General features: G+C 59.3%; 2 protein-coding genes across 8 annotated transcripts; one reads left to right on the plus strand and one right to left on the minus strand.

Moving 5' to 3' along the window:
- OBSL1 (obscurin like cytoskeletal adaptor 1) lies at positions 1-27,639 on the minus strand. Of its 6 annotated transcripts, none has more exons than XM_023259709.2 (21): positions 25,789-27,637; positions 23,354-23,623; positions 23,018-23,269; positions 22,546-22,848; positions 22,072-22,368; positions 20,792-21,064; positions 19,353-19,625; positions 18,346-18,618; positions 15,203-15,475; positions 14,177-14,452; positions 13,815-14,102; positions 13,366-13,641; positions 12,501-12,770; positions 12,065-12,337; positions 10,800-11,066; positions 9,819-9,931; positions 9,113-9,269; positions 8,779-8,940; positions 8,360-8,464; positions 7,787-8,056; positions 1-135 (listed from the first exon to the last, which is right to left on the minus strand). In XM_023259709.2, the coding sequence occupies exons 1-21, from the start codon at positions 26,798-26,800 to the stop codon at positions 92-94; spliced, it is 5,727 nt and encodes a 1,908-aa protein (XP_023115477.2). In that variant the 5' UTR covers positions 26,801-27,637; the 3' UTR covers positions 1-91. The 6 variants fall into 6 exon arrangements, with proteins under 6 accessions (XP_023115477.2, XP_023115476.2, XP_023115478.2 ...); XM_023259708.2 differs by lacking the exon at positions 1-135 and adding an exon at positions 6,957-7,085 and having other exon boundaries at positions 25,789-27,639; XM_023259710.2 differs by lacking the exon at positions 1-135 and adding an exon at positions 6,957-7,089 and having other exon boundaries at positions 25,789-27,636.
- On the plus strand, positions 350-6,630 carry TMEM198 (transmembrane protein 198). 2 transcript variants are annotated; one of them, XM_003991183.6, is made up of 5 exons: positions 350-666; positions 973-1,177; positions 3,682-4,257; positions 5,343-5,545; positions 5,919-6,630. In XM_003991183.6, the coding sequence occupies exons 2-5, from the start codon at positions 1,012-1,014 to the stop codon at positions 6,054-6,056; spliced, it is 1,083 nt and encodes a 360-aa protein (XP_003991232.1). In that variant the 5' UTR covers positions 350-666; positions 973-1,011; the 3' UTR covers positions 6,057-6,630. The 2 variants fall into 2 exon arrangements, with proteins under 2 accessions (XP_003991232.1, XP_019694281.1); XM_019838722.3 differs by having other exon boundaries at positions 1,008-1,177.
- Positions 27,640-27,806: the final 167 nt, after the last annotated feature.

The raw sequence follows: 27,806 nt of genomic DNA on the forward strand, positions 1-27,806 counted from the left end.
CCCTGCGCGGCGCTCCGATCCTCCTCCGTCCGGCGCAGGGTCCCAGCGCTCCGCGCAGGAGCCTCGACCACGGCCGCCGCTGTCCGACGTGTCACTGCGAGGTCCCCGCCCCCGGGGTGGGGTCTCGGGCTCCAGCTACCGGAGACGGAGGAGAAGGGGGAGGTTAAAGGGGAAGGACCCCCGGAAGTGCCCCCTCCTCAGTGCCGGTGAGGGAAACGCCGGAGGCGGAGTCCCCTGCCTCCCCCGGCGTGGTTGGTGCGTCCCTGGTGACGTCAGAAGCAGCCCGCCCCTGCCTGGATGGTGCGCCCTGAGTGACGTCAGGAGCAGAGGCCGGAGCTGTCCATCAGCACCAAAGGCCGCGGGCGGGCTCAGGGCATGGGGCCGCGGCTCTGGGGCAGCCCAAGCCCCTGCTCCTGCTCCTTTCCCTTCCCCAGACCCAGCCTGAGTCCCCAGACTCCGCGGCACTGGAGTGCCAGCCGGTGTTGGAGGCGGAGCAGCGACGCCGCCGCACAGAGAACGGTCCCTCCGGCCCAGCAGCCCCCTTCCCGGCTCGACGGACTTTTCCCGGACCCCAGTCAGCTGGGGCCTCTGGCGCTCTGCAACCCCGGACCCTCCGGCCCCTGCACAGCCTCTTTCGCTCAGAAGCTCAGGTCGCCTCCTGCCCAGGTAGATCTTGGACAATCCCAGATTTGGCCGCCCACAGAGGAGTCTCCTGGCTGCCTCTTTCTTATGGGCAGCACACTGTCCTCCTCTTCCCCCAACCAGGGTCCCTTTTAACTTCTACATCTCAGCTTCCTTTAGCCAGGCACTTTTGTTTCCCTTTGTCTTTTGCTCCACTTCAGAGATGCTTCCAGAGCTGGGCATCACTCCTTTGTCCACTGGTGTCCTTGCCTAGTTCTCCCATTCCCATTCTTGCCCCCATCCTGGTGGAGACCCAGCACTCCTCCTTGACCCCAACTTACTCTTTGTCAGGCTGACCTGGGAGGTTGACTCCCTTCCATTCCCAGCACTATGCCAGGCACTGTGGCGACACTGCGGTTCCAGCTGCTGCCCCCCGAGCCAGATGATGCCTTCTGGGGTGCACCCTGTGAGCAGCCCCTGGAGCGCAGGTACCAGGCACTGCCGGCCCTCGTCTGCATCATGTGCTGTCTGTTCGGAGTCGTCTACTGCTTCTTCGGTGAGACCCCTACCTCATCCTTCACCTGGGCTCCCCACTGTCTCCCAAATTATTTTTTAGGCGCCTCAAATCTTCTCTAGAACATCATCACCACTACCACCATCACCACCACCACCATGAATAACTATCTTTCTTTTCTCTTTCTTTCATCCCACACATGTTCATGGATCATCTAGACTCTAGGTCCTAAAAAACACAGGCTTTTAAATTCAGCATGCTTGAATTTGAAACTGGCTCTGCACATTACTAATTGTGATACCTCGGCGCATTAACCTGTCTGAGCCTCAGTTTTCCCATCTAAACTGTGCGAACGATGATAATTGTCTCATAGAGGGTTGTTGGGAAAATAGTAGATGCTCAATAAATAATAGCTATTATGGTGAAGATGGGTTTGGGTCACTGTGCTAGGTAGGCACAGAAAAGCATTTAGCAGGGTGGTTGAACATGGTCCCTTACCACATGGCATATTGTCTGATAGGGGAGAGACTTCTGGAACATTCACACCTGTAATACATGTTAGAGTGGGCTAGATGGTAGTCACATACATGGAGATAGCTATAGTAACCAGGCCTGCTATAAACAGTTGTTTAGGATGGGTACTGCACAAGGAAGTTCAATTGAATAGGCAACCGGGAGCTGAAATCCAGCCCATGGTCCATTTGCCAAACTCTAGGCCTTGGCACAAGGCTGCTTTACCTAGAGGAAGACATGACTTTTTCTAATTTGCACAAAGGTACCAGATGGGCTAGTGGAATAAGTGACTACTGCAAGAGTTACAGAATTTCAGAGAGGGGCGTGAGCTCCACGGGCTGGGGGCCCAAGGGAAGCCTCTAGGAGGATCATTATAGGCAATTGGAAGAAGTACAAAGGAAGCATGGAGATCTGGGTTCCAGGCTGGGCAGAGGTGCCATGAGACTAGTGTTCTGCAGCACTTATACCTCCCCCTAGAATGGCTGTGTAGTAGGTAAGGATGGGAGCCAGATGGTCCCTCCTCTTCCACCCCCAAACTCTAAGCTGAACAACTGCAGAATGAGCAAGAGGAAGTGCCCTTCTAAGGGTTTAGGACACATTCTGGGTCTCTAAGGAGTCTGTCACCTCATGCTCTCCACTACCCATACCCACTCTCTCTGCAGTTGCTCAAGCAGCCTGACATTCTCTCCCCTGGGCTTCTCTGCCACTTTACCCACCTTGGATGCCCTCATTCCCAGGCTCTTGGACTCTGAGCCCTTGTGTATGACCTACTCCTCTATCTGACCCCAGAACCTCTTGGATTCTGATGCTTCCCTCATTCCTAAAACTGAATCTCCTCTTTTTTAAATTTATTTTTGAGAGAGAGAGACAGAGACAGAGACAGAGAGAGAGAAAATATGCACAAGAGCAGGGAAGAGGTGCAGAGGGAGAGAGAGGATCCCACGCAGGCTCCATGCTCAGCACAGAGCCCAACATGGGGCTCAATTTCACGATCTCAAGATCACAACCTGAGCCAAAATCAAGAGTCGGATGCTTAACTGACTGAGCCACCCAGGCACCTCCTGAATCTCTTTATGAACTTTCTCTTTGGCGTACCCTGACCCCTTGACCTCCATCTCTGACTTCCATCTTCCCAACTGCTCAGTATCTACAGGTCCCTCACTCTTCCAGTTACCCTTAATGGGTATAACTTCCATTTCTCTGAAACTCCATGACCACCGGTTCCCCTTATAATCCTCTTGAACACTCTATGACCCTAGTGACCCCCAGCCGCCTCCAGTTATCTCATTACCTTCCATCCCTCTGTCTCCCTCTGTTACTCCTGACACTTTGGTCCCTATGATGCCATTGTCTGCCTACCCTCATGATCTCCCATTTCTCTGGCTTCAATATTACCCTCTCTCAGAAACCCTTTAACACTCTCAACGATTCCATGTCTGTTAATTCCCCTGCTTGCAATGACCTCATCTTCTGGAACCCCTCCCCAATGACCCTGCTTTTCCATTCTCTTTGTAATTTTCTACTAATGTTGTATCTCTGAAGCCCTGTTACCCCTTAAAGACATTATCTTTCTGAACCTGTGTGACCCTCATCTCTCAAGTTCTTTCTGACTCCTAAATACCTCGTATCTCTGAACAATCCCTCCTAAGGCCCCAGTGATTCTATTGCTGATCGCCTGTGACCCCAAATGACCTCTCTCTCTCACCCCTATGATTCCAAAGACCCTAATGACCCTATCACTGATTCACTCTTGACTCCAATGGTTTATCTGACCCTCAAGGACCCAACACTCATCTCAGTAACTCTTATCTCTCTGCTTTCCCAGTGAGTCCCAATGACCTATCTCTCTGACCTCCTTGGACCCCAATGGTCCCATCACTGATGCCCTCAGAACTCCAGTGGCCCCCAAGATTCTGACCTTTGTGACCTGCTCCTGGTTCCTCTGTGATTCTCATGTCCATAACCCCTCTGATCCCCTTTCTGGAGCCTGGTGACCTCATTTTGGCCCCTCACTAGCCCTTGTTCCCCTCCAGGTTACCGCTGCTTCAAGGCAGTACTCTTCCTCACTGGGTTGCTGTTTGGCTCGGTGGTCATCTTCCTGCTGTGCTACCGAGAGCGGGTGCTGGAGACACAGCTGAGTGCCGGGGCAAGTGCGGGCATCGCACTGGGCATCGGGCTGCTCTGCGGGCTGGTGGCCATGCTGGTGCGCAGTGTGGGCCTCTTCCTGGTGGGGCTGCTGTTGGGTCTGCTGCTCGCTGCTGCCGCCCTGCTGGGCTCCGCTCCCTACTACCAGCCAGGCTCTGTGTGGGGCCCACTGGGGCTGCTGCTGGGGGGCGGCCTACTCTGCGCCCTGCTCACACTGCGTTGGCCGCGACCACTCACCACCCTGGCCACCGCCGTGACAGGTGCTGCGCTCATCGCCACCGCCGCTGACTACTTTGCTGAGCTGCTGCTGCTGGGGCGCTACGCGGTGGAGCGACTGCGTGCCGCCCCAGTACCCCCCCTCTGCTGGCGGAGCTGGGCCCTGCTGGCACTTTGGCCCCTGCTCAGCCTGATGGGCGTTCTGGTGCAGTGGCGGGTGACGGCCGAGGGGGACTCCCACACGGAAGGTGAGAGGGTCCAGGCCAGGGTGGGTGAGAGAGAAATGAGTGGCCAAGGACGGGTGGGAGGACTGAGCAAATGGGGCACGGGGGAAGGAGCAGTACACACTAGTAGCCAAAGGCCTCAATAGGGTTAGAGAGCTGACTGGCTCAGGGTCTGGGAAGACAGGACCTCAGCCCCACTATTCATTCTGCAACAAGGTATGGGGCAGTGGCTCTGTGGCAAGCCCGTTTCAGGCACAGGGGATCCAACAGAAAAGGACCCTGCGCTCATGGGGTTGCATTCAGGTGGAGGCAGACAGACAACAGAATGCATACAAACTAGATAATTCCAGCTCCGGAGTGATACGAAAGAAATATGCAGGGCAATGTAAACAAGTGACCTACAGAGGCTGTTACGGATACAGGGGTCAAGGAAGGCCGCTAGGAAGAGGTGACATTTGAGTAGAGTGCTCAAGGATAAGAGGCCACGTGCAAAGAGCTAGAAAAAGAGGGAACAGCAAGGGCAGGTCCCCAGAAAGAAAGATCTTGGCTTGTTGAGGAAGTGGGCTGTAGTGTGGTGGGTGAGGCGTACCGACTGTGCGGGCCCTGTGGGCCGTGATTTTACCAGGACTCTGGATTTTACCAGGAGGGCAATGTGATGCTATTGCAGGTTTAAAGCAGGGGGTGGATAGAATCTCATTTAGCGTTTGGGATGCTCATTCCGATTGCTAAGTGTAAGAAACATTGTGGGGGGGGGGGGGGGGGCAAGCATGGAAGGCCCAACCAGTGAGAAGGAGGCTGTAGTTGTCCAACTGAGAGATGATGACGGCTGGTTTAGGTGAGTCACCTGGGGCTCAGGATTGGGAAAGGGATAATAGCTGGAGAGGGAGTACTTAGAAGTCTAGGAATCTTCCATATGACCTTTGGAAGAAAAGAACAACTGCAGGAAGTCCCATTTGGGGCGTGGGAGATGGGGAAAGGAAGGGGGAGCAGGAGGTTATGGACAAAGGGAATCTGGACGCCTGGAGCCCTGAGGTAGGAAGGATCAGGGAGGCTTGGAGGACACGAGGCGTGTGAGCCTGTGAGACCCTTCTCTGCCCACCCCTGCACAGTGGTCATCAGCCGGCAGCGGCGACGCGTGCAGCTGATGCGGATTCGGCAGCAGGAAGAGCGCAAGGAGAAGCGGAGGAAGAAGAGACCCCCTCGAGCGCCCCCCAGAGGCCCCCGGGCTCCTCCAAGACCCGGGCCTCCTGACCCCGCCTATCGGCGCAGGCCCGTGCCCATCAAACGCTTCAATGGAGATGTCCTCTCCCCGGTGAGCAACCTGGGCCCCTCCAGCCTGAATGGGGGGAGAAGGGAGTACTGTAGACTCCGTCCAACGGAACTTGGCCTTCCCCAGAGGCCGATCTCGATCTAGAAGGGCTAGCATTTGTCTGACTATTGTAACCCCTGCACAAGGAGACTGACGGGTCCAGCTCTAGGACTGGGGGAAAGGTGTCCTGAGTAGGAATTTTAATGAGGTATAGTATGGGTAGGGTCTCGGGCTATGGACTATGGGTGTGGTGAGGCCCTGGGCCTGTGGCACTCTGGGGTGAGTCTGAGGCTGTGGCGTGCAAGGAGAGGATGTCGCTGGAGGTGGCTTCCGGGGCAGGATTTCCACGCTTACACCCGTGTTTACTTTCCCACAGAGCTACATCCAGAGCTTCCGGGACCGGCAGACGGGGAGCTCGCTGAGCTCCTTCATGGCCTCGCCCACAGACGCGGACTATGAGTATGGGTCTCGGGGGCCACTGACGGCCTGCTCAGGGCCCCCCGTGCGGGTATAGCAGTACTGCTGCTCCTGCCCACCTAGACTCTGCGGTCACCAGCTCTGCCAGCTTGGGGAGGTCTGCTGGGCCGCTACCCAGCCTGCCTGGCCCTGTGGCCTCTGGCTGTCCCTCTCCCCACCCTGAAGAGGGCTGGCCCGGCTACTGGAAGAGAGAACCTGTCTCAGGCTGGGCCTGGCCTAAGGGGAAAGCCTCCTCCCGAGCTCCAGAGGGGCTCTTGAGGGATGCGGGGTGTAAGCCCCATTGGGGTGTGCTCAGGGTTGTGAGTGTGCCGCCTGTGTGTGTGTGTATATGTGTGTATGGAGGCGTGGGCTTGAGGGGACACTGGGACCCTTGCCTTAGATTTCTGATTGGTGGGGCTTCTCCAAGGTTGGCCCTGCCTCCACCCCCACTGCTGGGGTCCCACAGGCCACTCTCCTGCATGTCTAAGTGGAGGATGTCTGCCTTCCTCCCCCACTGCTCCACCTCCCAACCAGACTCATCTAAGGCTTCTTGTCCTTGTCCCCGGGGCAAATGGCAGCACCCCTAGCCCTGGTCCCCCGTCTTCTACAAAGCCACCAGCCTGAGGGCAGTGGCAGGGGAGGGGGGTGGAGGGTGCTGCTCTGGGCTGGGTTAGGGAAAGGGGCTGGGGGAGGGGGCTTAAATGCACGGTGCATGTCTGGTGTCTGTCATGCCACCCTGGACACCTCATGCTTCTGTCTCCCCTCGCCCCACCCTGTTTTACATATTTTATAAATGTGCCAAACTGTGTGGCTTCTGCCAGGAGTGGTGGTGGTCTTCAGCGGCTGGCACTTTCACGGGCCAAATGGGAAGCCCCGCAGCCCTTGGTGTCCTGTGTCACTTACTACACAGAGGCTCCAGGCAAGTTCTGCCCTCCTACATCACACAGAGAGCCAGGGAAAAGGACTGTACCACTTTATTGTCCCCAACACCTGTGGTTCCCTTGCCTCCCCACCCCTGCCCAGGGTACGGGCACACGCCTTCCAAGCTGTCCGAGGGCACCTGCCTGGCCTGGTTCGGTCCTCCTAGCTACCTGCAGAGGAATGACTCGGCGTGGGGCTGGGGAGAGAGTGGGTACCACCGTCCTCTCCCCTGGCAGAGCCTGGGCACCCGCCCAGGAAGAGCTGGCTCCTCACCCTCTGCCCCACCCTTTCTGGACCTCTGTCAGGGATGTCTATGAGAGCAGGAAAATGGGAGTCAGCCCCCAGTTAGGGGTAGGAAATGCGGGAATTCAGGTGGAGGGGGCATCTCTGTGGAAGAGGAAGGAAATGGGACCAGAGGAGCCCTCCTCTCAGCCCGATGTGGAGCTGGCTGAGATGGGCAGAAGCCAGCTGGGCAGAGAGCAGGAGGGGGATGAGGGACAGGTAGGCACAGATCAGGGGCTAGTAGGTAGGAAGGAGAGGAATTAGGGTCCAAATGGGGCATTCAAGAGAGACAGACACAGTCCAGAGGCAGGAGAGAGTGAGAAGCCTGGACAGGAAAGGGCATAGAAAGGTGGAAACGGCTGACCTGAACCAGACGGTTCCAGTAGAGAACACAGGGCTCCCTCCTCTGCTCAGCCCTCAGCCCCTCCCCCACTCCCCACCTCCACACACCCCAGAACCAGTTGGCCATCCCAAGTCCTGGAAAACCTCTGGTAGGCGTGTCTCAGCCCACCAGCTCCCAGGCGACCCCTCCTGTCTGGCCAGCCAGCCTGCCCCTCTGACCTCTGCCCAGTCAGCTCCACTCACCCTCTACCAGCAACCGTGTGTGGGCGCTGTCCTGGCCGGCCTGGCAGCAGTAGGTGCCCTGGTCCTCAGGTCTCACGTCATGGATGACCAGGCTGTGGGTGGGGCCGTGGCTGCGCAGCTCATACTTGTCTCCCGGGCACAGCTCGACCCCCTCCCGCAACCAGCACACGTGGCCCCCCGAGCGGGACACAGTCACCTCCAGCACCGCCCTGCGGCCGACCAGAACCGTCTTCTCTCGAGGGGGGCGGCGGCACATCTGGAGAGGCAGTGCTGGGGGTGAGGACGAGGGCTTAAGTTAATAGGGACACGCAGGGCCCCCAGGAGGAGAGACGCATCTTCCCCCTCCCTGCAGCCTCCACTTCTCTTAGATATCTAAGGCACCAGCCCGATCCTCTGTACCCTTAACCCAAAGTCTCCTCCTCCCCAGGAAACGCACTGCCCTCTGTGACCCGCCCCAGAAGAGTCCCTCGAGGAAGGGAGGTGGGAAGGCAGTGTTCCCAGGACCAGCCGCCAGCCTGCCAGTCCCGAGGGGAGATGATGCCCTCTCCCAACCGTCCCTCCCCAGTTGCTTACCCTCCACCTCCAGCTGAGCCACGGACTGGGCGGGTCCCGCCTGGAAGCGGACCTCACCGGCGTCCTCCGGGCGCAGCTCGCTCAGCACCAGAACATGTTTCCTCCCTGGGGGTGAGAGAGGCGCTAGCGAGGCCGGAGCAGCCAAGGGGAGGGTTCGGGGATGAAGGTGGGCCGGAGTAGGTCCCCGGGTCGGTTTGGACGCGGCCAAAGTGCGCTGGGGGCGGGACTGAGGGGAAAGAGGAGTGGTCCAGGACCGGTGGCTCAGAGCTGGGGACCGGGGAAATACCGGGAGAAGGTTCCTTGGGCTGTGGGGCGGGGCTCACTCGAGCCAGAGGCGGGGCTTATCCTAGTAGGGCGGGGTTTGCCTGAGCCGGGGGCGGGGCAGCAGGGGGCCAGAATAGGAAGAAAGTCCGCCAGACCTTCCTGTCGGATGCGGACGCGGCCTCCGGGTCTCAGCGGCCGGCCTCCGAGCTCCCAGCTCCCGGTGGTCTCCACCTCCGACACGGTGCACTCGAACGTGGCGCCGTCGCCTTCGCGGGCGCGCACCGCCCGGAGCTCGGAGAGCACTGACACCGTGCGCTCTGGGGCGGAGCCGGGGGCGTGAGGTGGGGGGGCGGGGCTGAGGGGGCGGTGCCCGCTCACGCCCACACTCCGCCCTACTCCCGGGAGGCACCGGAGTCTGTCCGGGGCTAGTCGGGTCCGCAGTCCCCGCGCCCGCAGCATTGCCCAGTCCGGGCAGCGCCCGGTACCCACCGCGCACTGCCAGGCGGACGGGCCCGGCGCGAGCCGTCCCCACTGCACAGCTGTAGGTCCCGGCGTCCAAGGGGCCGCAGCGCCGCAGCTGGAGAAGGCGTCGCGTGCCGAGGGCCTGGAGCCTGAGCCGAGGGCTGGGGGTGAGCGGGCGCCCGTCCTAGGGGCGAGATTTGCAGAGGGTCGGGGAGAATTCGGTTGGACACAGGCAGCCTCGGCCTTGGGAGAGGGCGGCGCCGTCTGTTGAAGTCCAGAGGTTTCGAGGAGCATTTATGCCTCTCTGTCCCCCCAGGCTGGGATCTGGCTGTCCTGAGCCTTTGGGGCCTCCCCAGGAGCCTCACTGGGAAGGTGTCATCCTTGGGGATGTTAGGACTGAAAAGGGGCGCCGTGGGCACTGGAAGCCAAAAGTCGTGTACCGATCACTCTGGACGTGAGCATGGATTCTAGAATAAGGCAAATCTGGATTCAAATATGGCTCTACCCCTTTTGTCTGCCGCTGGGCGATGTCACCCCACTGAGCTTCAGGCTCCTTAGGGATAACACGGAGATAGCAAAACCTACTCTATAGGGCTGTTGTAAGGATTAGAGGGTTTAATGTAAAGTAAATCTGAGCACAGTGCCAGACACATCTGTTCAGGGAGTATTAGTTGTTTCCATTTGGGCCATTATCATTATGTCCTTATGACGTCAAGGTGGGATGGGTTCTGACCTTCTCCCAGGTGACATCAGCCAAGGCCTGGGAAAGCTCGCACTCCAATGTAGCTGTGTCTCCCTCGGTCACCTCTAGGTCCTGCGGCCCCCTCACAATGGTCACTGGGGCCTCTGGGAGGGGGAGAAGGAAGACACACTTGGGCACAGGGGTCAGTGGTGGACACATTCGGGGAAGGTGGTGGGTGGAGGCCACTCGTCAGAGGGGGATGTGCCGGGACACAAGTGGTCCAAGTGGGATGCTAGGCAGTGGAGGACACAACAGGGCCACAGGGGTCAATGGGACAGGAGTGGCCAGCTGGGGGTATCACACTTTAAGTTGGCCAGTGGGGGACATGCTGGAATTAGAGGGGCATGGGGGCGGGAACCAAAGCAGGGACGCCAGTGGAGTCACCTATAGGCGGGCATGGTCAGTGGGGACCACACTTCACTGGAATGGACAGGTGATACTGGCCAGTGGGAGACATGATGTGTTCAGAGGAGCAATGGGGGGAACTCCAGAGCACGTGTTGTCAGTGGGGAATATGGGGCATAGAAAAAATGGGCATCCCTGAACCAGAGTTGCTAGTAGAGTCATCCTTAGGCAGTTAGTGGGTCACTGGGACTTGAGTGGTCAGAAGGGCACACGCAGGCAGGCAGCAGGGGCCATGGCAGGCAGGTGTGGTCAGTGGGGCCACACTCAGGGTGGTCAGTGGGGCCCTGGTCAGGCAGCAGACAAGAGGGACCACACCGGCACAGGCACACTCACAGTGGCATGGTCAGTGGTTCACAGGGACCAGAAGGTCAGTGGAGTCACGCTGGATCAGATCGGCCAGAGGAGCCACACTCAAGCAGGGTGGTCTCGGGGGCCACCCAAGGCCAAAGAGTCAGGGGAGGCACACTCCGACAGGCAGGGTCAGTGCAGGGGGCCACACAGGGAGGGGGATCGGTGGAACCACACTCAGGGCAGTCAGCAGGCAAGCGGCGGGCCCAGAATCCACACCTCTCACAGTGAGTCTGGCCGCGCAGCGCAGGGAATCCGCCGTGAAGGTGATGCAGCCCGAGTCAGCCAGGCCCAGGCCGCTGAGCACCAGACGGTGACTGTGGCTCTCTGCATGCATGTGGCACTTGGGCCCCGGCTGCAGCCGGACTCCACCTCGGGCCCACTCCCCGGTCACACCCTCCTGGGACAGCTCCAGCTGGAAGGTGGCACTGCCCCCCTCAGTGACGGTCACATCCTCCAGAGGCCGCAGCACCCTTAGCTGCCTCGCTGGTGGGGGGAGATGGGGAGAGAGGGAGGATGAGGGCTCCAGCTCTGGGCAGGGGTTTGGAGGGTTCACACAGCTCTTGGCCCCACCTGTACCACCCCTAACACCCAATCTGAGCCCCTGTGGAAGGAAGCCCAGAACCAGGGTCAGGGAGAAAGGAGCACAGGAGGCCAACGGGGTGGGGTGGGGAGGGGCTTAGGAGAGGGCACACGTGAAGGAGACGAGTTGTGGCTAGAGGGTCAAGGAGTCTGGGTGAGGGGTGCTGTGACACTGGGAGGAGCACAGGAATCGGAGTCAGACAAGCTGGGATTAGGCCCTAGCTCTGCCACATGGTTTGTGTGCTGTGTGACCTTTGGCAAACTGCTCGACCTCTCTGGGCTTTAGTTTCTCCAACCGTACAAGGTGAACAGCATTGAGACATGGGTTTATTGCGATTAAATGAATGAAATAAATTAGAAGAGACTACATATCAGCAACAGCAACCGTTTACCAAGCTCTGTGTGGGCATTTTTCATGTCATCTCAGCTATTGTTCCTGAAGACCCTTGAAGTACGGATCAGCCCCATTCTTGAGAAAACTTGGCTCAGAGAGAGTAAGTAACTTGCATGAGGTCTCGCAGTTAATAGAAAGCTCTGGCTTGGGGCAGATGGGGGAGTTGCTATTTGCCAAATGGGCCCGTGGACCCTGGGGCAGGTGACTGAGGGATAAACACGGCACGTGTTTCTGGAGTATAATATTTACGTTTACAGCAAAGCCAACTGGGACACGTGAAATGGAATGCAAAATCCACACGGACTTCTAGGGTAAATAGAAAACACTAGAAAATGAAAAGTTTTGCTTTGGGCAGGCTGCTTCAGGTCACACTTCTGGAGGCCAGCCAGGGCTGACTTGCCTCAGTGGCGAGGGGCACTTTGGTGGGGGGTCTGAGGGGCCCTGGGGCAGCCAGGAAAGGCTGCGCCACGGGGCAGTGTGATGGGTTAGGAGAAGACAGGGCACTCACGCCTCACGCTGAGCCTGGCCAGGGTGCGATCGTGGTGGCTCTCACAGCCGTAGGTGCCCTGGTCAGCCAGGACGACGCCGTGGATGAAGAGGCGGTAGACGTGGCCGTCCTGGGCCGTGGACACGCGCGAGTCATGGGGCAAGGGCTCCCCACCTCGCACCCAGCGCACGGCACCTGCTGCGCCCACTCGACCTGTCTCTACTTCGAGGCACACGTCCTGGCCTTCCTCTGCCCGCACATCCTGCAGCCGCCGCAGGAACAGCAGCTCCGTTTCTGGGGAGGAAGGGGGAGGGGGTCATGGAGCCTGGTGGGGCCTGGAGGCTGATGACCCCCTGCTCACCGGCCGGTCCCTGGGCAGAGGCGCAAGGCTGCCAGGGCCAGGGCTGAGAGAACAGGCCCAGGAGACAAGACCACTGCATCCCCATCAGGACCAAACCTCGAACGTGGAGCCGGGCACTTGTGGCTGTGCCCCCTGCTCGGGCAGTCACGGTCCCCGCATCCTCCAGCTGACAGCGTCGCACCGTCAGCGTGCGGCTGGAACCATTCTGGGCCATCTCTAACTGGGGCCCCGGAGTGACAACGGCCCCGTTGCGGAGCCAGGTGACATCGGCATCTGGCGGCGAGACTTCACACCGGAATGTGGCGTCGTCACCCTCGTGGACGGTGAGTGGCGTCAGCTCTGAGACCAGCTTTGCCAGTGGTGGTTCTGGGGGGATGGGGTCAGGCAGTGAGGTGGGCTGTGTCTTTCCCTCTCCCTCCTTTCCATCCTCTCCTGGGTGCAGGTCCTCATCTCTCAGTTATCTGAAAGATCGTTGCTGAGGACCACGGGGGGTGTCTCAGAGGACAAGATGCCAGCTCCCTGCCGCTCCTAGCTACCTCCTTTCAATCCCAGCCTGGCTCCCTACTTCTCTGACTCCCTATTAGGTAATTTACCACGGACCCTGTTTATCTCATTTAACGGTCACAACAGCCCTACAAGACAAGCACCACCCCCTGCCCCGCCCTTCAGAGCCGGGGCCCAGAGAGGTGGAGCCACTTGCCAGAGTCTCGCACTACTGACAAGTGGAACCCAGATTGGAACCTGGGTGGGTTGACCCCAAAGCCCCTGCTTTTAACCACTGGGTTATGGCTCCTCCTATACAGAGGGTTCCCCAAGCCTCATCCAAGTACTAGTTGTGCATGCACTGGTTAGAGCCCGAGGCAGCAAGGAGGGGGTCGGGGGATGAAGGAGTCCCAGAAGGGTGCAGGGGTGTGGTCTTTGGGGTGACAGGGTCCACAGGGAGTGAGGGGTGCACTGTTACCTTCCACGCGGACGAGGAAGATGCGGCTGTCCTGGGGCGTGTCGCACAGGTACTCCCCAGCGTCCCAGCTCCGTGCCCCCCGCACCCGCAGCACCTGCCTTGCCCCGGCCTGCTCCAGCTGCACCCGCCCCTGGCTCGACAGTCGCTCCCCGTCCTTGTACCAGCGCACAGGGCCCCCGGGCCCGGAGAGGCGCACCACCAGCTCTAGGTCCCCGCCTGGGGTGCTGCGAACCCTTGTCTGGGCTGCCTCGGGGGCCACCACCCGCACGGGGGGCTCTGTGGGGTCAGAGCTGGGGGTCACTGGATGGGGAGAGGCCCGAGGGCTGTGGGGAGGGCAAGATACTGAGAGAGGTGAGTGAGGGATGGACAAGGCATGCTAGAGAGGCGGGGAAACTCATACGGGCTTGGGGGTGCAACGCTCTCAGGCTTTCTGCCCAGGCCATACTCACCAGCCACTTGGACAGTGAAGCTGAGGCTGGGGGCCCCCGGGGCTGTCCCGGACTGGCAGGTGTAGAGGCCTGCGTGGGCCACGTCTGCGGCCCGGATACAGAGGATGCGGCGGGGGCCCTCAGCATGGAGCTCCAGGCCCTCGCCCTCCTGCACCGGCTTCCCATTGTGAGTCCAGAAGACCAGGGCACTAGCCCGGGACAGTTCGCAGCTCAGCATCACCGGCTCCCCAGGGGCCACACAGAGTGGGGCAGGGGCTGCCTCTGGAGCAAGGAACTGGACTGGGGGCTCTGGACAGAGAGAGGAACATGTCAGCTCCGGCTGACTGCCCCCTCCCGCACCCGGGCTGGCAGGAAGCACCCACCGGCCAGGCTGACATTGAAGGTGACAGCTTCATCACGAGTCTCGCACACATACTCCCCGGCGTCCTCGGGCTGGGCGTGGGGCAGGGTCAGGGTGCGAGCGGGCCCCTCGGCTCCCAGCTGCAGTGTGTCCGATGCTTCCACCTCCAGCCCATCTTTGTACCAGCGCACCTGGGACCCGGCAGGGGCCACCTCGCAGCGCAGCTCCACGCGCCCTGGAGCCCTGAACTGCAGGTCCAGGGAGCGAGCTGCCGGGTGCACGATCCTCTCTGGTGGGGCTGGTGGACAGACAGAGGGAAAGGTGCTCAGGCTCAGCCAGCAGGCTCCCACCCACTCACACTGGCTTCTCAGCACTCTCTCTTTCCAGAGCAGTTCTTGGGACTTGTGTGGCTTCCATCTGGGGGCACCTACTGTGTGCCCGGTGCTGTGCTAAGCACACGGCAGCTCTTTTCACAGCTACTCCTGACACTCCCGAGGACGGCACCGATGTTGGTTTCACTTTACAGATGAGGACTCGAAGCCTCTTTAGAGGAAAGTGATTTGTCTGAGGGCCCATGAATAGACAGAGGTAGACACAGACCGATGTGACCCCAATGCACGCCCCACCCTACCACGCCCCCACTCCATATCCCCTTTCCCCACTTTGCTTCTGATGTACTTATCATCGCCTACTGGTTGTCTGTGTATCCTCACTAGAACTCGAGCTCCACAAAGACTGGAGGTGTTCTCTTATTGGCTTGCTAGTCTATCCCTCAGCATCCAGAACCGTGCCGAGCACATAGTAGTTGCTCAATGAATATTTGATGAATGAATGAATGCTCCTAACTGCTGGGCTCTCTCTAGTCACTGTCATGGCCTGATCTGGGCAAGCCAGGGCTCTCTGATGGCTGAGAATGAGGAGTCTGGGGGAGGGGCAGGCTGTGTGGGGCAGGTGGGGGGCCCCTAAGAAGCAGGAAGTGAGAAGGTTGGGTGTCTGTCCCTCGGCCTCCTGCCTCTCTAGCTCCCCACGGTGCCCAGAGACTGCCCACCTGTGATGGTGACAGTGAAGAAGGCTGAGTCATCTCCGGCGTCACACACGAACTCGCCCCCCTGCTCGGGCTGGGCCGCAGGCAGAACCAGGCGGCGGCGTGGCCCGTCGCTCTCCAGCACCAGGGCCTCGCTCTCCTCCACCTCCAGCCCATCCTTGTACCAGCGCACAGGGGCGTCCTCCCGAGACAGCTCACACATCAGCACCACACACTCCAAGCTCACGGCGATCAAGGTCACCTCATCTCGGGGGTATATGATGCGCACTGGGGGCTCTGCAGAGTGGGGCAATCACAGGCTGTCACAAACTCAATCGCCAGCCGCCCTGGCAACACGGAGTTCCTGTCGCTCGCAACAACAAGAGTGATAAGGATAATAATAACAAGGAATAACAGGTCCACGATCTACCCTCCGAAAACCCTGGGGCCAGAGATGTGAATCCAGAATGCTTCAGATCCCCGGAAAAAAAGGTGCATTTATTATATATCACATACCTGCCTCTCTTAGCCCCCACTGGAGCACCGCCCCCCCCGTGCCCCATCCCCCGCCGCAACCAACCACACTAACATTTCGGCAGTGTGACATATACATATACTCACTCTAAACAAGATACTTAAAGAGCAGAAATAGTTTCACAGGTTTTACTGAAATGGCTCTGAAGACCAAACTTAGAAAAGACTTTTGGTTTGGAGAGGTTTTTTGGATTTCAGAATTGTGAACAAGAGATCGTAGATCCGTAACAGCGAATACTTCTGTATGATTTCCTAAGGTTCCAGGAACAGTCCTAAGCACTTTACACATTGAACTCTCACAGCAATCCTAAGGGTAGGTATCATTTTATCCCTGTTTTCCAGATGAAGAAATCGAGGCAAAGAGTGATTTAACCAATCTCTTTAAGGTCACAGCTGGGTCCACGTACTCGAGGGCTGGAGGAAGAGCCACCATCTGTTAAAGGGAGGCTCAGACTCTGTGAGCAGTGCTGGGATCGAAAGCCAAAGCTTGTGAACTCAGTAATGATTTTTGCATCTGTGTCTAAGAGTTGCCAGCACCTGTCTGAGTTCCCCAGGGATGCTAAACGCTGATTCTGGGAGTTCATCTCCAACTGCTCCAAAGGGGTCATTCCTCCACAGGAAAGGACCTCCTATGTCAACACTGGAGGTGACTGGTGCACTGAGTCCGAGCCTGCCCATGCTCCCATGCGCCCTGAACATCTCCCAGAATCTTCTAGCTTCCAAGACATTTTAGAGCCCCTTTACCATGCGGCCCCCTTGTGGCTAAGCTCAGGAACTGCTCGCTTCCCGGAAACACTTTTTTGCAGAGGTGCGCATGGGCAGACGTGCTCACCAGCACACAAGTCCTCTGCCTCCACAACCCACCTCCCTAACAGGGCTTGTTCTAAGAGTCCAAGGGACGCAGGCTGGTTCTCAGGGGTCCAGCAAGGCTGGTAGATTGCAAGGTGCGGCTGCCTGGGGAGCCAAGGAGGTGAAGGGAGCAGTGGGGTGAGGACAAGGTGCCATACAGGATTGGGGTGTCCGCACAGCTGCGGGACCTCAGCTTGGCATCAGACTTGTTTATCCCTGGCCCAAAGCCGGGCTGGCTCTGTGTGAACTTCCGGGCCGCTTGTGTGAACTTCCCGGTGAGCAATCTGGTGTTTTGTGGGGAGGCCAGGTGTGAGCTGAAATGTGTGTCTGCCATTGTGTCTGGCCAGGGCGTGGGGCTGAAGAGCTTGAAGGGGTCACTACAGGACAAAACATGCAGAGAGAGGCCTCTTTGGCTTTGTGGCTTGGGTGTTCCAGGCTGCACTCTCGTGGGTTGGGGGTGGGGGCACCCAGGCAGCTCAGCCTGGATCGAGGCATCACTGCTGGGGCAGAGCGGAGGACAGGGCGACAAGACAGTGCCAGTGCAGCCAGTGCGGTTCTTCTGTGCCACCGAGCTGTCAGGCCCTGCGAGCGCCACCCCACCCCCCACCCGAGCTGCACATCCACACCAGGTCTGGCGCTGAGGCCTGCGGCCCCACGCTTTCCAGCACCGAACCACCGTGACTTTCACAGTCGTCTTGTGCTCTTCCAGCTTTGAACATTCCCCCATCTACCTTCGGCCCAAACCTGACCCCACTCAGCTACCTCGGCCCCTGCCCCCAAGTATCTGCCTTGAAGGCACTCCCTGCCTGCCGGCAAGGTTAGCAGCCCCCCAGCCTTGAGCTCCCTCTGTACCCCTGTCACAACACTGGACAGTCCACCTTCTGAGACCCTCTAAAGTGTCTGCCTTTCCTCCCAGGCCGTGTGCTCCCGGAGGGAAGTGAGCGTGTCTGTCTGCTTGCCACCGGGTGTCCAGAGTCCAGCCCAGGGGCGTGGCGGCTTTCTCCGCAGCCCTCTCTGACTCTCCTGTTCTCTCTCCAGCCCTCTGCTCCTTCACATCACTTGTCACGACGTGTCAACTGTGCATTTATTTGTGCATTTATTGGTTTAACACAGGGGTCGCAAACTCAAATGCCCACAGGGGCCAGGTAGGTGGTCAGGTGAATGGCGGAAGGGGTCTGGGGAGAGGCAAAGAGGAATGGCAGAGGGGGAAGGGCAGAGGAATGTGGGCCCCATATTATGGGGGCAGCTGCTACTCAGCACCAGCTGTTCGTCGCCATGGGGGGAATCGGGACCAGAGCCGCCGGGTCTTCGGCTTTTTCAAGAGGACGCATAATTCCGGATTGTTATTTGAACTGTCCTGACTTTGGTAAGACTCTGCAGGCCAAACAAAACACATCTGTGGGCTGCATGGGGCCCTACGGACTGCCCGTTTGCGACCCCTGGTTAACAGCTGCCTCCCCAGCTAGACTGCAGCTCTGAGAGCAGAGATGGTGCATGTCTCACACACCAGTTACCTGCAGCACCCGGCCCGGGGTCTGGTGGCACGTGGGAGGCACCCAGTAAATGAGCCAGGGGAGCACAGCTCTTCCTGGCCCTGGTGCTGGGGAGGAGCCTGCTTCCTGGAATAGGGGCCCTGGGGTCTTCCGGGCAGGGAGCCTCGGTACATGCACCCGCAGCCCCACCTCCCTCCTCCCCAGTGTGCCGACTAGGGGGTAGGTGGCCAGCTCCCCCGAGGGCTCAGGACTGTCCTCTGGTGACCCCGGGCGGCTGGGGTGAACCCACACCTGTGACAGTGACGGTGAAGGAGGCCGACTCGTCATCGATTTCACACAAGTACTCGCCGGAGTCCTCCAGCTGGACGGCAGGCAACACGAGGCGGCGGACGGTGTCCTCCTTCTGCAAGAGCAGTGCGGGGCTCTCCACCACCTCTTCACCGTCCTTGGTCCAGCGCACCTCGGCCCACGGCCGGCACAGCTCACAGGTCAGCACCACACGCTCCAAGCGCACGGCCGCCACATACACCTTGCCACTGGGGTACACGATCCACGAGGAGACATCTGCGGGACAGGGACAGTCATAGCTGGGACCGAGGTGCCCGGCTGCCCTCCCTGAGCCACGCCTGTTCCCTCCTCCTGCAAGTGGGCCACGTGTTGACGAAGAGAGCCTTCCCACCTTCCCACTTACATAGAACGCCCAGCGCTCATCACAACAAAAAAAAAAAAAAGAAAAAGAAAAAAAAAGAAGAGAATCTGCCTTTGGATTAGGTCTCCTAGCTGCTGGGACAGCCACCCCCATCTGGAGACACAACCACAGTCACCAAAGCACGTCACAGGCACGGTGGCCCCATCGGGACCACGGTGTCAGCCTTGGCTGTAGAAATGGTCTACGCTCTCTGGGTTGGGGCAGGGACCGTATGTAAGATGGGGCTGGGGAGAGGTGGGTTAGGTGCCCAGATGGAGCCAGGGTCTCCCATAGACTTTTGAGGTCTTCTGACCCCTCTAGGGTGGGGGCTTACCTGCCCTAAACCCTGCCCCGCAGGAAAGCTCTGCCATTCCTAGAGGTTCTCCTTTGCCAGAGAACGGAAAGGGGCAGAGGTGCCCTGTGACTCGTGGAGCCCTGGCCTGCGTTTAGGACAACGTAGTTTTGGTGGGTGACCGAATCGTAGGATGCAGACCGAGGAGGGGCACGCAATCAGCTTGCGGGGAGGGAAGAGGGCCTGGGGAAGAGTGGCCCGGAGGGGATCGTGTGACAGCTGCTAGGCGGTGCCACACGGACCTGCCTGTCCCCCCACCTGTGATGGTGACGGTGAAGTAGGCACGCTCATCTCCAGCGACGCACTGAAACTCGCCCCCGTCGGGGGGCTGGGCGGCAGGCAGCACCAGCCGGTGGTGGGGCCCCTCCTTCTCCAGCACCACAAAGTCACTCTCCTCCACCTCCTGCCCATCCTTGTACCAGCGCACGGGTGCATCCTCTCGGTCCACCTCACAGGCCAGCATGACACACTCAGAGGTTATGGCGTGCACAAACACGTGCTCCTGGGGGTCCAGGATATGCACCGGGGGGTCTGGTGGGAAGCAGACAAAACGAGGTCACGCAGACAGGAGACTCACAGGAGACAGTTTCCTCCCCAGGGGACACTAGGAGGGTTAAGGCCGTGCTGTGCAGGGTGGTCTGGAGCAATGACGTGGGGTACTGAGGGCATGGCAGGTGAGGCAACGCAAACCATGTGGCACCTTTGTGTTCTGGGCGTCCCCACGGGACGTGGGGGTGGCTGGGCAGGGACATGGGGGAGGGGGAGGCACAGATGACAGCCTTTGCCTAGGCTGAGAGGAGGTCATTATCATGGGCCACGCTTGCTGCTGTTTTTACAAGGGATCCCCTGGAGCACTGGCCCTAGGATGGGCAGGAAGGGGGAATGACTTAGGTGCCACAGTGAGACAGCTGCTCGCTACAGGTAGTGAGTTCCCTGTCACTGGGTGCATGTACAGCAGTTAGAGGGCCTCCTGGCAGTGGGGTTGAGACAGGATGTCCACTCGAAGCGAGAAGATGAGGTGAATCAGTGGTTCCCAAGCTGCCTTCCCGGAGTGATCCCCAGGCTCTACCCTGGATAGTCTGGAGCTGGAGAGCTGGGGGGCCTGGGCGTATGCATTTATAACAAGCTTCCCAGGTGGTTCTGAAGCAGCCAGAACATGGCCTGAGAACCACTGGACCCCTGCACTTAAAGCTTCCCTTTGACCGTGGCTACCTGAGATAGTAGGATAACCACAGACCTGGGTGTGAACCCAGCTATGGTGTTTGCTGGCTGTGTGATAATGGGCAAATCACATAACCTCTCTGAGCCTGTTTCTTCATCTGTGTTGTAGAGATCTACTGCTTCTCATCCAGATGTGAAGATTACGTGAAACCCTATGTATTTGAAACATTTGGTATTATGTTGGGTTCATGGCAGGGACCCAGCAAATGTTAGCACGTGCCTCTCCTTCCCTTAATTGAATTTCGTTTCCCCACCCTCATTACCTAGCCAGGGGTATGTGGAGGGCAAGTATGCTGGAGGGTGTTGGTGCACGGGAGGATTAGGAAGCAAGTACAGAGTAATTTGAAAACGTGTCTGCTGGCCCCCTTGGCTCTCCCTGGAAGGGACCCCCAAGCAGGCAGACCAGGGGGCAGGGCCTGCATGGCCCCTGGGAATCAGCCTCAGCTGCAGGAGCCCAGACCACCATAGTTGCTGACCTCGGACGGTGACACTGAAGAAGGCTGAGACGCCTTCTGTTCTGCACTCAAACTCGCCGCTGTCTCGGACCTCGGCGGCCGGCAGGATCAGGCGGTGTTTGCGCCCATCTATCTTCACCACCAGCGACTCGCCCTCCTCTACCTCCTGCCCGTCCTTGTACCAGCGCGCTGGGAAGTCCACCCGGGAGAGCTCACAGGTCAGCACCACCCGCTCCGAGGTCGTGAAGGTCAACGACTCCTTGTCCTGGGGGCTCAGGATGTGCACCGGGCTCTCTGTGTGGGGAGAAGTGTGGGCACAGGCAGCACCCTTGTCATGCTCCACCTGGGATCAACAGCCCTCGCTGGTGCAGGCCGGAGTACATCAGGCCAGACAACCGCTGGCTCAACGCGTTTGTTGGAATTAAAAAGAAAATCGCTAGGCTCACACGCCAATTCTCAAGGGCAATGTTTGAGCGTACAGAATTCCTAGGGAGTCTACTGAAAATGCAACCTCTTAGGCCCCACACAGGCATGCAAGGGCCAGGGGATCTGCATTATCAACCAGCCCTCCAGGCAGTTCTGATGTCAGGGGTCCCAGGCTGCATTTTGAAAATGCCACTCTGGTTATTGGTTCTTACTCTGCCCTCCTCCTAGGATGCCAGCAGCTGACCACCCGCCTGGCCCTGTGCTCGGTCACCGAGGAATTCCTTGATTGGCCCGGACAAACTCCAGCAATGGTGAGATGGCAAATGCCACGTGTCCCCTGCACTTTCAGATGCCCACCAAGAACCGTCCTCCCCAGGGACCCCTCATCCCCTTCCTTCCTGGTTTCCACAGGTGGCACAGTGTGATTCTGGCACCAGACTGCCTGGCTTCATAACCCAGCACTACCACTCATTAGCTCGGTGACTCTAGGCAAATCACTTAACCCCTCTGTGACTCAGTGTCTCCATGTGTAAAATGGACTCACCAAAGAATCTATCTTGTAGGGCTGTCGAGAGAACCGTGTTAATTAATGCACGTAAAATGATTAGGATTGTGCCTAACACCACAAGAAGTTGCTCTGATAACGTTATCAGTTACATGATAAGGCAGGAAGCAGTCAGGGACTAGGGCCCAGGGGCCATGCCTCTAAGATAGCAAATGTGATGGAATTCTATAAGCCACAAAGAGAATTTGGCTACGATGCTGAAGATAACGTACGTTGTACGTAGGTGGAAAATGGCCTTCTGGACCGCTGAGCCCTCCGTCTGAACCCACCAAGGACTTCTGTATCCACCCAGGTCCCCACCAGCACCAACCTTGGATGGTGAGGGCGGCTGAGTCCTGCACACCAGGGCAGCTGAAGCCAATGAGTGCCCCGCTGTGCTGGTGCCTGACAGCCTGCAGGAGGAGTCTGTGCTGTGGGCCTTTCTGCTCTATCCGGTATCGCAAGGCCCCAGGCTCCACCTGGCCCTCTGGCTCATTACTCTCGAGCTCTTCCCCGTTAAGGAACCAGGTGCCCTGGATGATGGTGGAAAGATCCAGGGAGAAGACCGCATCTTCCCCGTCGTATACCTGTACGTCCTCCAGACCTGCCACCAGGCGGGCTGTGGGCACTGAGATGGGGACAGAGTGCCGCCATCAGAACCAGAGGGCTGGCAGAGGACAAGAGTTGGCAGGCAGAAGGCATATAACACGACGGGGACCGAAGGCTGGGGAAGGGAGGAGAGAGGATGGGGAGGTGTGACTGGGGTACGGCCGCGGACAGGCTGGGTCCGGAAGGACTGACTCACCGAGGTGAGCAGACCCATGGAACACAACGTGGGGACTGCGGCCGTGCTCGCTGACTGTGCAGACGCGGAAGCGGTAGTCGCCCTCGGAGGGCACGCAGTCCCCTGGGACCTCCACGGCTCCGGCTTTCTCGATGCTGAAGCACTGGATCCAGTCTTCCGAGCCCACCTCCTGCCGCTCCAGCCGGTAGATGAAGGGGGTCTCAGGAGCCGGCTCGGGGGGCTTCCAGGTCAGCAGGACTGTGTTCTTATGGCCCTTGAACATCTCTGCCAATACCGGGGGTCCCGGGGGGCTGTGCTTGACGCCTGAGACAGAGGCAGGGTTTGCATTCCAGCCCTGCTCCAGCCTCCCACAGCCCTCCCAACTTGAGTCCGCTTTGCCAACCCAGGCTCTGGCATCTGGTCACCCTCCTGCCCTGGCCCTCCTGTCCGGCCCTCGAAGAGTCAGTCTGCCCACGGGCTTTCCTGCCCTCACATTTGACTCTGAGCAGAGTGGTGGTACGGGAGTTGCCCAGGCTAAAGGTGACCTCGCCGGCATCTTCTCGGGTGACCCCTGGAAGGACCAGGGCATGCATGTGGCCGCAGCTGCTCTGGCAGATGGTCGGCAGGTCCTCCCCATCGCGGCTCCAGCGCCCCTGGACCCCAGCTTCCTGTGTCTCCACCAGCAGCACCGCATTCTCTCCCTCCAGGACGTCGAGCTTCCGGGGCAGCCGCTTCAGGATGGGCCCTGAGAAAAGGACGGGAATCCCCCAGCCTGGGGCCTGGGCATCCGCCTGCCTCAGCCTCGGCCTCCTCCCACTGGCCAGCCCACCTTTGACCGTCACATTGGCCACCGTGCGCACCCGGCCCCGCATCTCGCACAGGTAGACACCGTCGTCGTCTGCCTTCAGCCTGTGGATGATGAGGCGCCGGACGGCGCCCTCCTCGATCTGCTCGTACTTGCGGCAGGGCAGCAGCCGCTGGTCCTCACGGAACCAGGCCGTGGGAATGCGGGAGTTGGGCACTTTACACTCCAGCACGGCAATGCCATGCTCCCGGCCCTCCACATCCTGCAGGGGCCTGGTGAAGCGCAGACGGGGCTCTGTGGGGAGGGGAGAGATAGAAGGCTCTGGAGAGGGCCAGACCAGGGGAAGGGCTCCGTGCATTACCAACTGCCTATACCCGCGTCAGCTCCTGCCATCTTCCTCCCAGGCCAGCAGGTATTCCAGGATCACAGAAAACCCAACAGGAGAGACGTCAGGTGGCCTGGATTCTCATCTGACCCTGACGCTCCGGCCACATCACCCTGAGCAAGGCCATTTCAGTGATCCTGGGCCTCAGTTTTCTGACCGTCAAGCGGGGAAAGGGATGGAAGGGTTTGGACCACAACGGTGATTTTCCAGCTGTTCCCTGGGGTCCCTCAGAGGCACTACACAAATTCTGCAAGGGGCTGAGCTGAATTTCATTTTTAAAGAACTTTAGTCGTTTTCACCTGGCTAGAGCTAGAGCATATAATGCTGAGTGAAATAAGTCAGTCAAAGAAAAACAAATACTATATGACCTCACTCATATGTGAAATTTAAGAGACAAAGCAAATGCGTGAAAGAAAAAATAAAAAAAGAGGGAGACAAATCAAGAAACAGACTCTTAACTATAGGGAACAAACTGATGGTTAGCAGAGGGGAGGTGGGGGGGGGAATAGGGGATGGGGATTAAAGGGGCACAATAATCATGATGAAAAAAATAAAATGATTTTTAAAAAGTGCAATTAAAATTTAAAGAAACAGGGGCGGCTGGGTGGCTCGGCAGGTTGAGTGTCTGACTCTTGAATCTGGCTCGGGTCATGGTCTCACGGTTCGTGAGTTTGAGCCCCGGGTCAGGCTCTGTGCTGACAGTGTGGAGCCTGCTTGGGATTGTCTCTCTTCCTCCTCCCCTCCTGGCACATGAGAGCATGCGCTCTCTCTCAAAATAAAGAAATAAATAAAACTTAAAAAAAAATTTTAAAGTAGTCATTTTCAGGGGGGGCAGGTGGCTCAGTGTGTTAAGCATCCGACTGCGGCTCAGGTCATGACCTCGCGGTTCTTGAGTTCAAGGTCCACATCGGGCTCTGTGCTGACAGCTCAGAGCCTGGAGCCTGCTTCAGATTGTGTCTCCCTCCTCTCTGCCCCTCCCCACTCGTACTCTGTCTGTCTGTCTGTCTGTCTCAAAAATAAACACTAAAAAAATCAAATAAAATAAATTGTCGTTGTCAAAACTGCATTTTACAAAAAGAAAGCATGATGTTGGAAATGGCCAGCGGGTTATCAGGCCGCTGGAGAAGCGCGTATGCCCTGTGCCTCTGGGAAGTTCTGCCTTCGCACTGGGCTTTCCTTTCCTGATGGCGTTAGTGCAGTTTTGCGAGTTTGTGCACATCAGACCTCACCACAGAAGCACAGGTGCCACATGCTGCCCTCGCGCCAGGCAGGGCTCAGGAAACGTGCCCACTTTTCTTCCTCCGAGGGGACAAGTTGAGGAATAGCTAGTGAAGGTATAACCCCTGGAGTTGCAGGGAACTCCTATTCTGGAGAGCTTCACCTTCCAGTGGGAGTTTGGGATGTTTTTTTCCTCTGAGTTTTCTGTTTGTGAGCAATGTATCTAATGTTATTAGATATTGCTGGTGACTCAACTTTGAAATGGAAATCTCTTCTCCTTCACCTTCTTCTTCTTTCAAACCTGGAGAGCAGTTTCATAAAAGTGCATTTTTTTTTTCCTTCCTCTAGTCTACCTTTGGTGTGAATCAGGAGTTTCTCAATGTGTCGCTTGCAGCCAGACTTTCCCCCCATGACTCACAGACTAGACCCAGTTGTGAACGCAGCCTCCTCTTACCCTTGTTCTCATGGATAGTTATGAATCTGGACCCGGAAATGTACACCCATAAAATGTTCCTTATATCAGTCTCCACAAGGGATTTCCATTGAGGGAAGGGGAGTGAAACAAAAAGGCTGAAATCCCCTGGACTAGAAGTGCTCCCTCTTGGTTCGTACATCAATCACTCCTTAAAGCGGTTTATCAAAGGCTGGTTTTCCACCCTCTGCCTCAGAAGCACTTACGAAGTTTGCTAAGAAGTTCCTGGGTACCCTGGAGACCTACTAAATACGAATCCCCGGGGGGTGGGAGGCGGGCAGGAAACGGCATGCTATTAGTCCGTCTCCCCTCCCCGTACCGGCTCCCGGGCAGCGCTGGAGGCCCCTCCCCAGGGCCCGGGCAGCCCCAGGGGTGCCGCAGTACCTTTGACATGCAGCTGCACCGCGCTGAGAGTCTGGCCCGCCGAGTTGCGCGCTGCGCACACGTAGAGCCCGCGGTCCTTGGCCTGGCAGTAGAGCACCTTGAGCACGAAGCCGCCGTCGCGGTCGCGGTACATGAGGCGGCGGCGGTCGGAGAGCAGCGGGCGGCCCTCCCAGTGCCATTCGATCTCGGGCTCGGGCTTGCCCATCACGTAGCAGCGGAACTTGGCGTGCTTGCCTTCGTTCACCCAGAAGGTCTTGGGCGCGCACTTGAGCGGCTCCACCACGGGCTTGGGAGCCTCATCGGGGTCCTCGGGCGGGCTCTCGGGGGGCTGATGCACCTGCAGCAGCGCGCCGGCCTGCGCGTGGCCGTGCGCGTTGCGGGCGTGGCACACGTAGACGCCGGAGTCCGGCAGCCGCGCCGCCAGGATGCGCAGCGCTAGGCTCACGCCGGGGCCGCCCTCGGCACGGCCGGGCTCGAGCACGAAGTGGCCGCTGTCCCACACTTCGTCCAGGGCCATCCCGTCCTTCTCCCAGTAGAGCGCGGGCGCGGGGAGGCCCCCCACCTGGCACGTCAGCACCACCTGCTCCCCCCGCAGCACCCACTGGGACCGGGGCCCCGCCAGGAACACCGGGGCGCCCTCCCCGGCCCCGGGAGGAGGCAGCGGGCGCTCGGCGGGCTGGGGCTCGGGCTCAGGGGCCAGCGGCTCCAGCACGGTGACGGCGGCCGCCGCGTAGGCCTCTCCGGCCGCGTTGCGGGCGCGGCACACGTAGACCCCCGCGTCGGTGGGCAGCGCGCCGCTCAGCAGCAGGCCGTGCTCGGCGCCGTCCACCGGGAAGCTGAGGCGCTCGGAGGCCGCCAGCTGCTGGCCGCCCTTCTCCCACACGACAATGGGCGGCGGCTCCCCCAGGACCACGCACTTGAGCTCGGCCTCGGCGCCACTTACCACCCGCACGGGCCGCGGGAAGCGCAGGAAGCACGGGGGGCTCCCCTGATCCCCCGAGCCCGCCTTCATCGTGGCAGCCGGCCCGCAGCGGCGCGGGGGGGGGGGGGCGGGGAAGGGCGGGCGGCGGGCGCGCGGAGGCCGGGGGCGGCGGCGGGAGCCCGCGAGGCGAGGCGCGGCGCGTCTGGGGCCGGGGGCGGCGGGGACCCGCGGGGCTCTCCCCCGGCCGCCCGCTCCCGGCTCGCCTCCTTACCCTCGGCCCGGAGCTGCGGCTCTGCGGCGGCGGAGATTCCCGGGCCCCGAGTCGAGAGCTCGAGGGGCAGTCCTTCCTGTTTGCCTTTGCAGCGAGGGGCCCCGCAGCCTCCCCTGCCCGCGGCCTGGCTTCCTGCTCCGGAGAGCCTCTCTTCCCAGCCCCCTCCCACAGCCTGGGCCTCTTTCCCCTCCTCCCTCCCACCTCCAGCCGCCAGGTCCCCAACCGCCCGCCAGGCTTGGGCCTGAGTGGCAGAGGCGCCTGCAGCTGCCAATCCCAAAAATATTCTCTGATGACACAGCTGGAGGACAAGAGCCCAGACTGGCTCCTCCAGGCTAAGTTTAGAGCAGGCGGGACCACCTGCCCCCGGCCCTAGCCCCAGTTCTAGCCCCGACCTCAGCCCTTCCCCCCCATGACCCGCCCGGCAGCTGCTTGGTTGAAAGCCACTGCCCCCCCTCCCCCAAGATCTGAGGGGCTGGCGCATTCTGTCTCCCCGACGACGAGTAACACTGTTAGGAGCTGGCTGACCCCAGCTCCCAGGCTCCTGTTGTACCTGATGTCACCTCTGTGCTGGGTGCTGGGATGTGGCTGTGTGTGTGTGTGTGTGTGTGTGTGTGTGTGTGTGTGTGTGTTTGAGAGAGAGAATGGGGGAAAGGGTTGTAGGTTGTATGTGTAGGTCAGGTCACTCCGGGTGAGAACTCTCACCAGCCCCCTCCCCCACATGCCTGGCAGGAGTGGGAGATAAGGCTCAGGGCCACAGACATCTGCGTCAGAGATAGGAGGTCTCAATGCCATGGGCAGGGGCAACTTGGACTGCAGGGCGTGGGA

This window comes from Felis catus, chromosome C1 (assembly GCF_018350175.1).
Source record: "Felis catus isolate Fca126 chromosome C1, F.catus_Fca126_mat1.0, whole genome shotgun sequence".
Lineage (NCBI taxonomy): Eukaryota > Metazoa > Chordata > Mammalia > Carnivora > Felidae > Felis > Felis catus.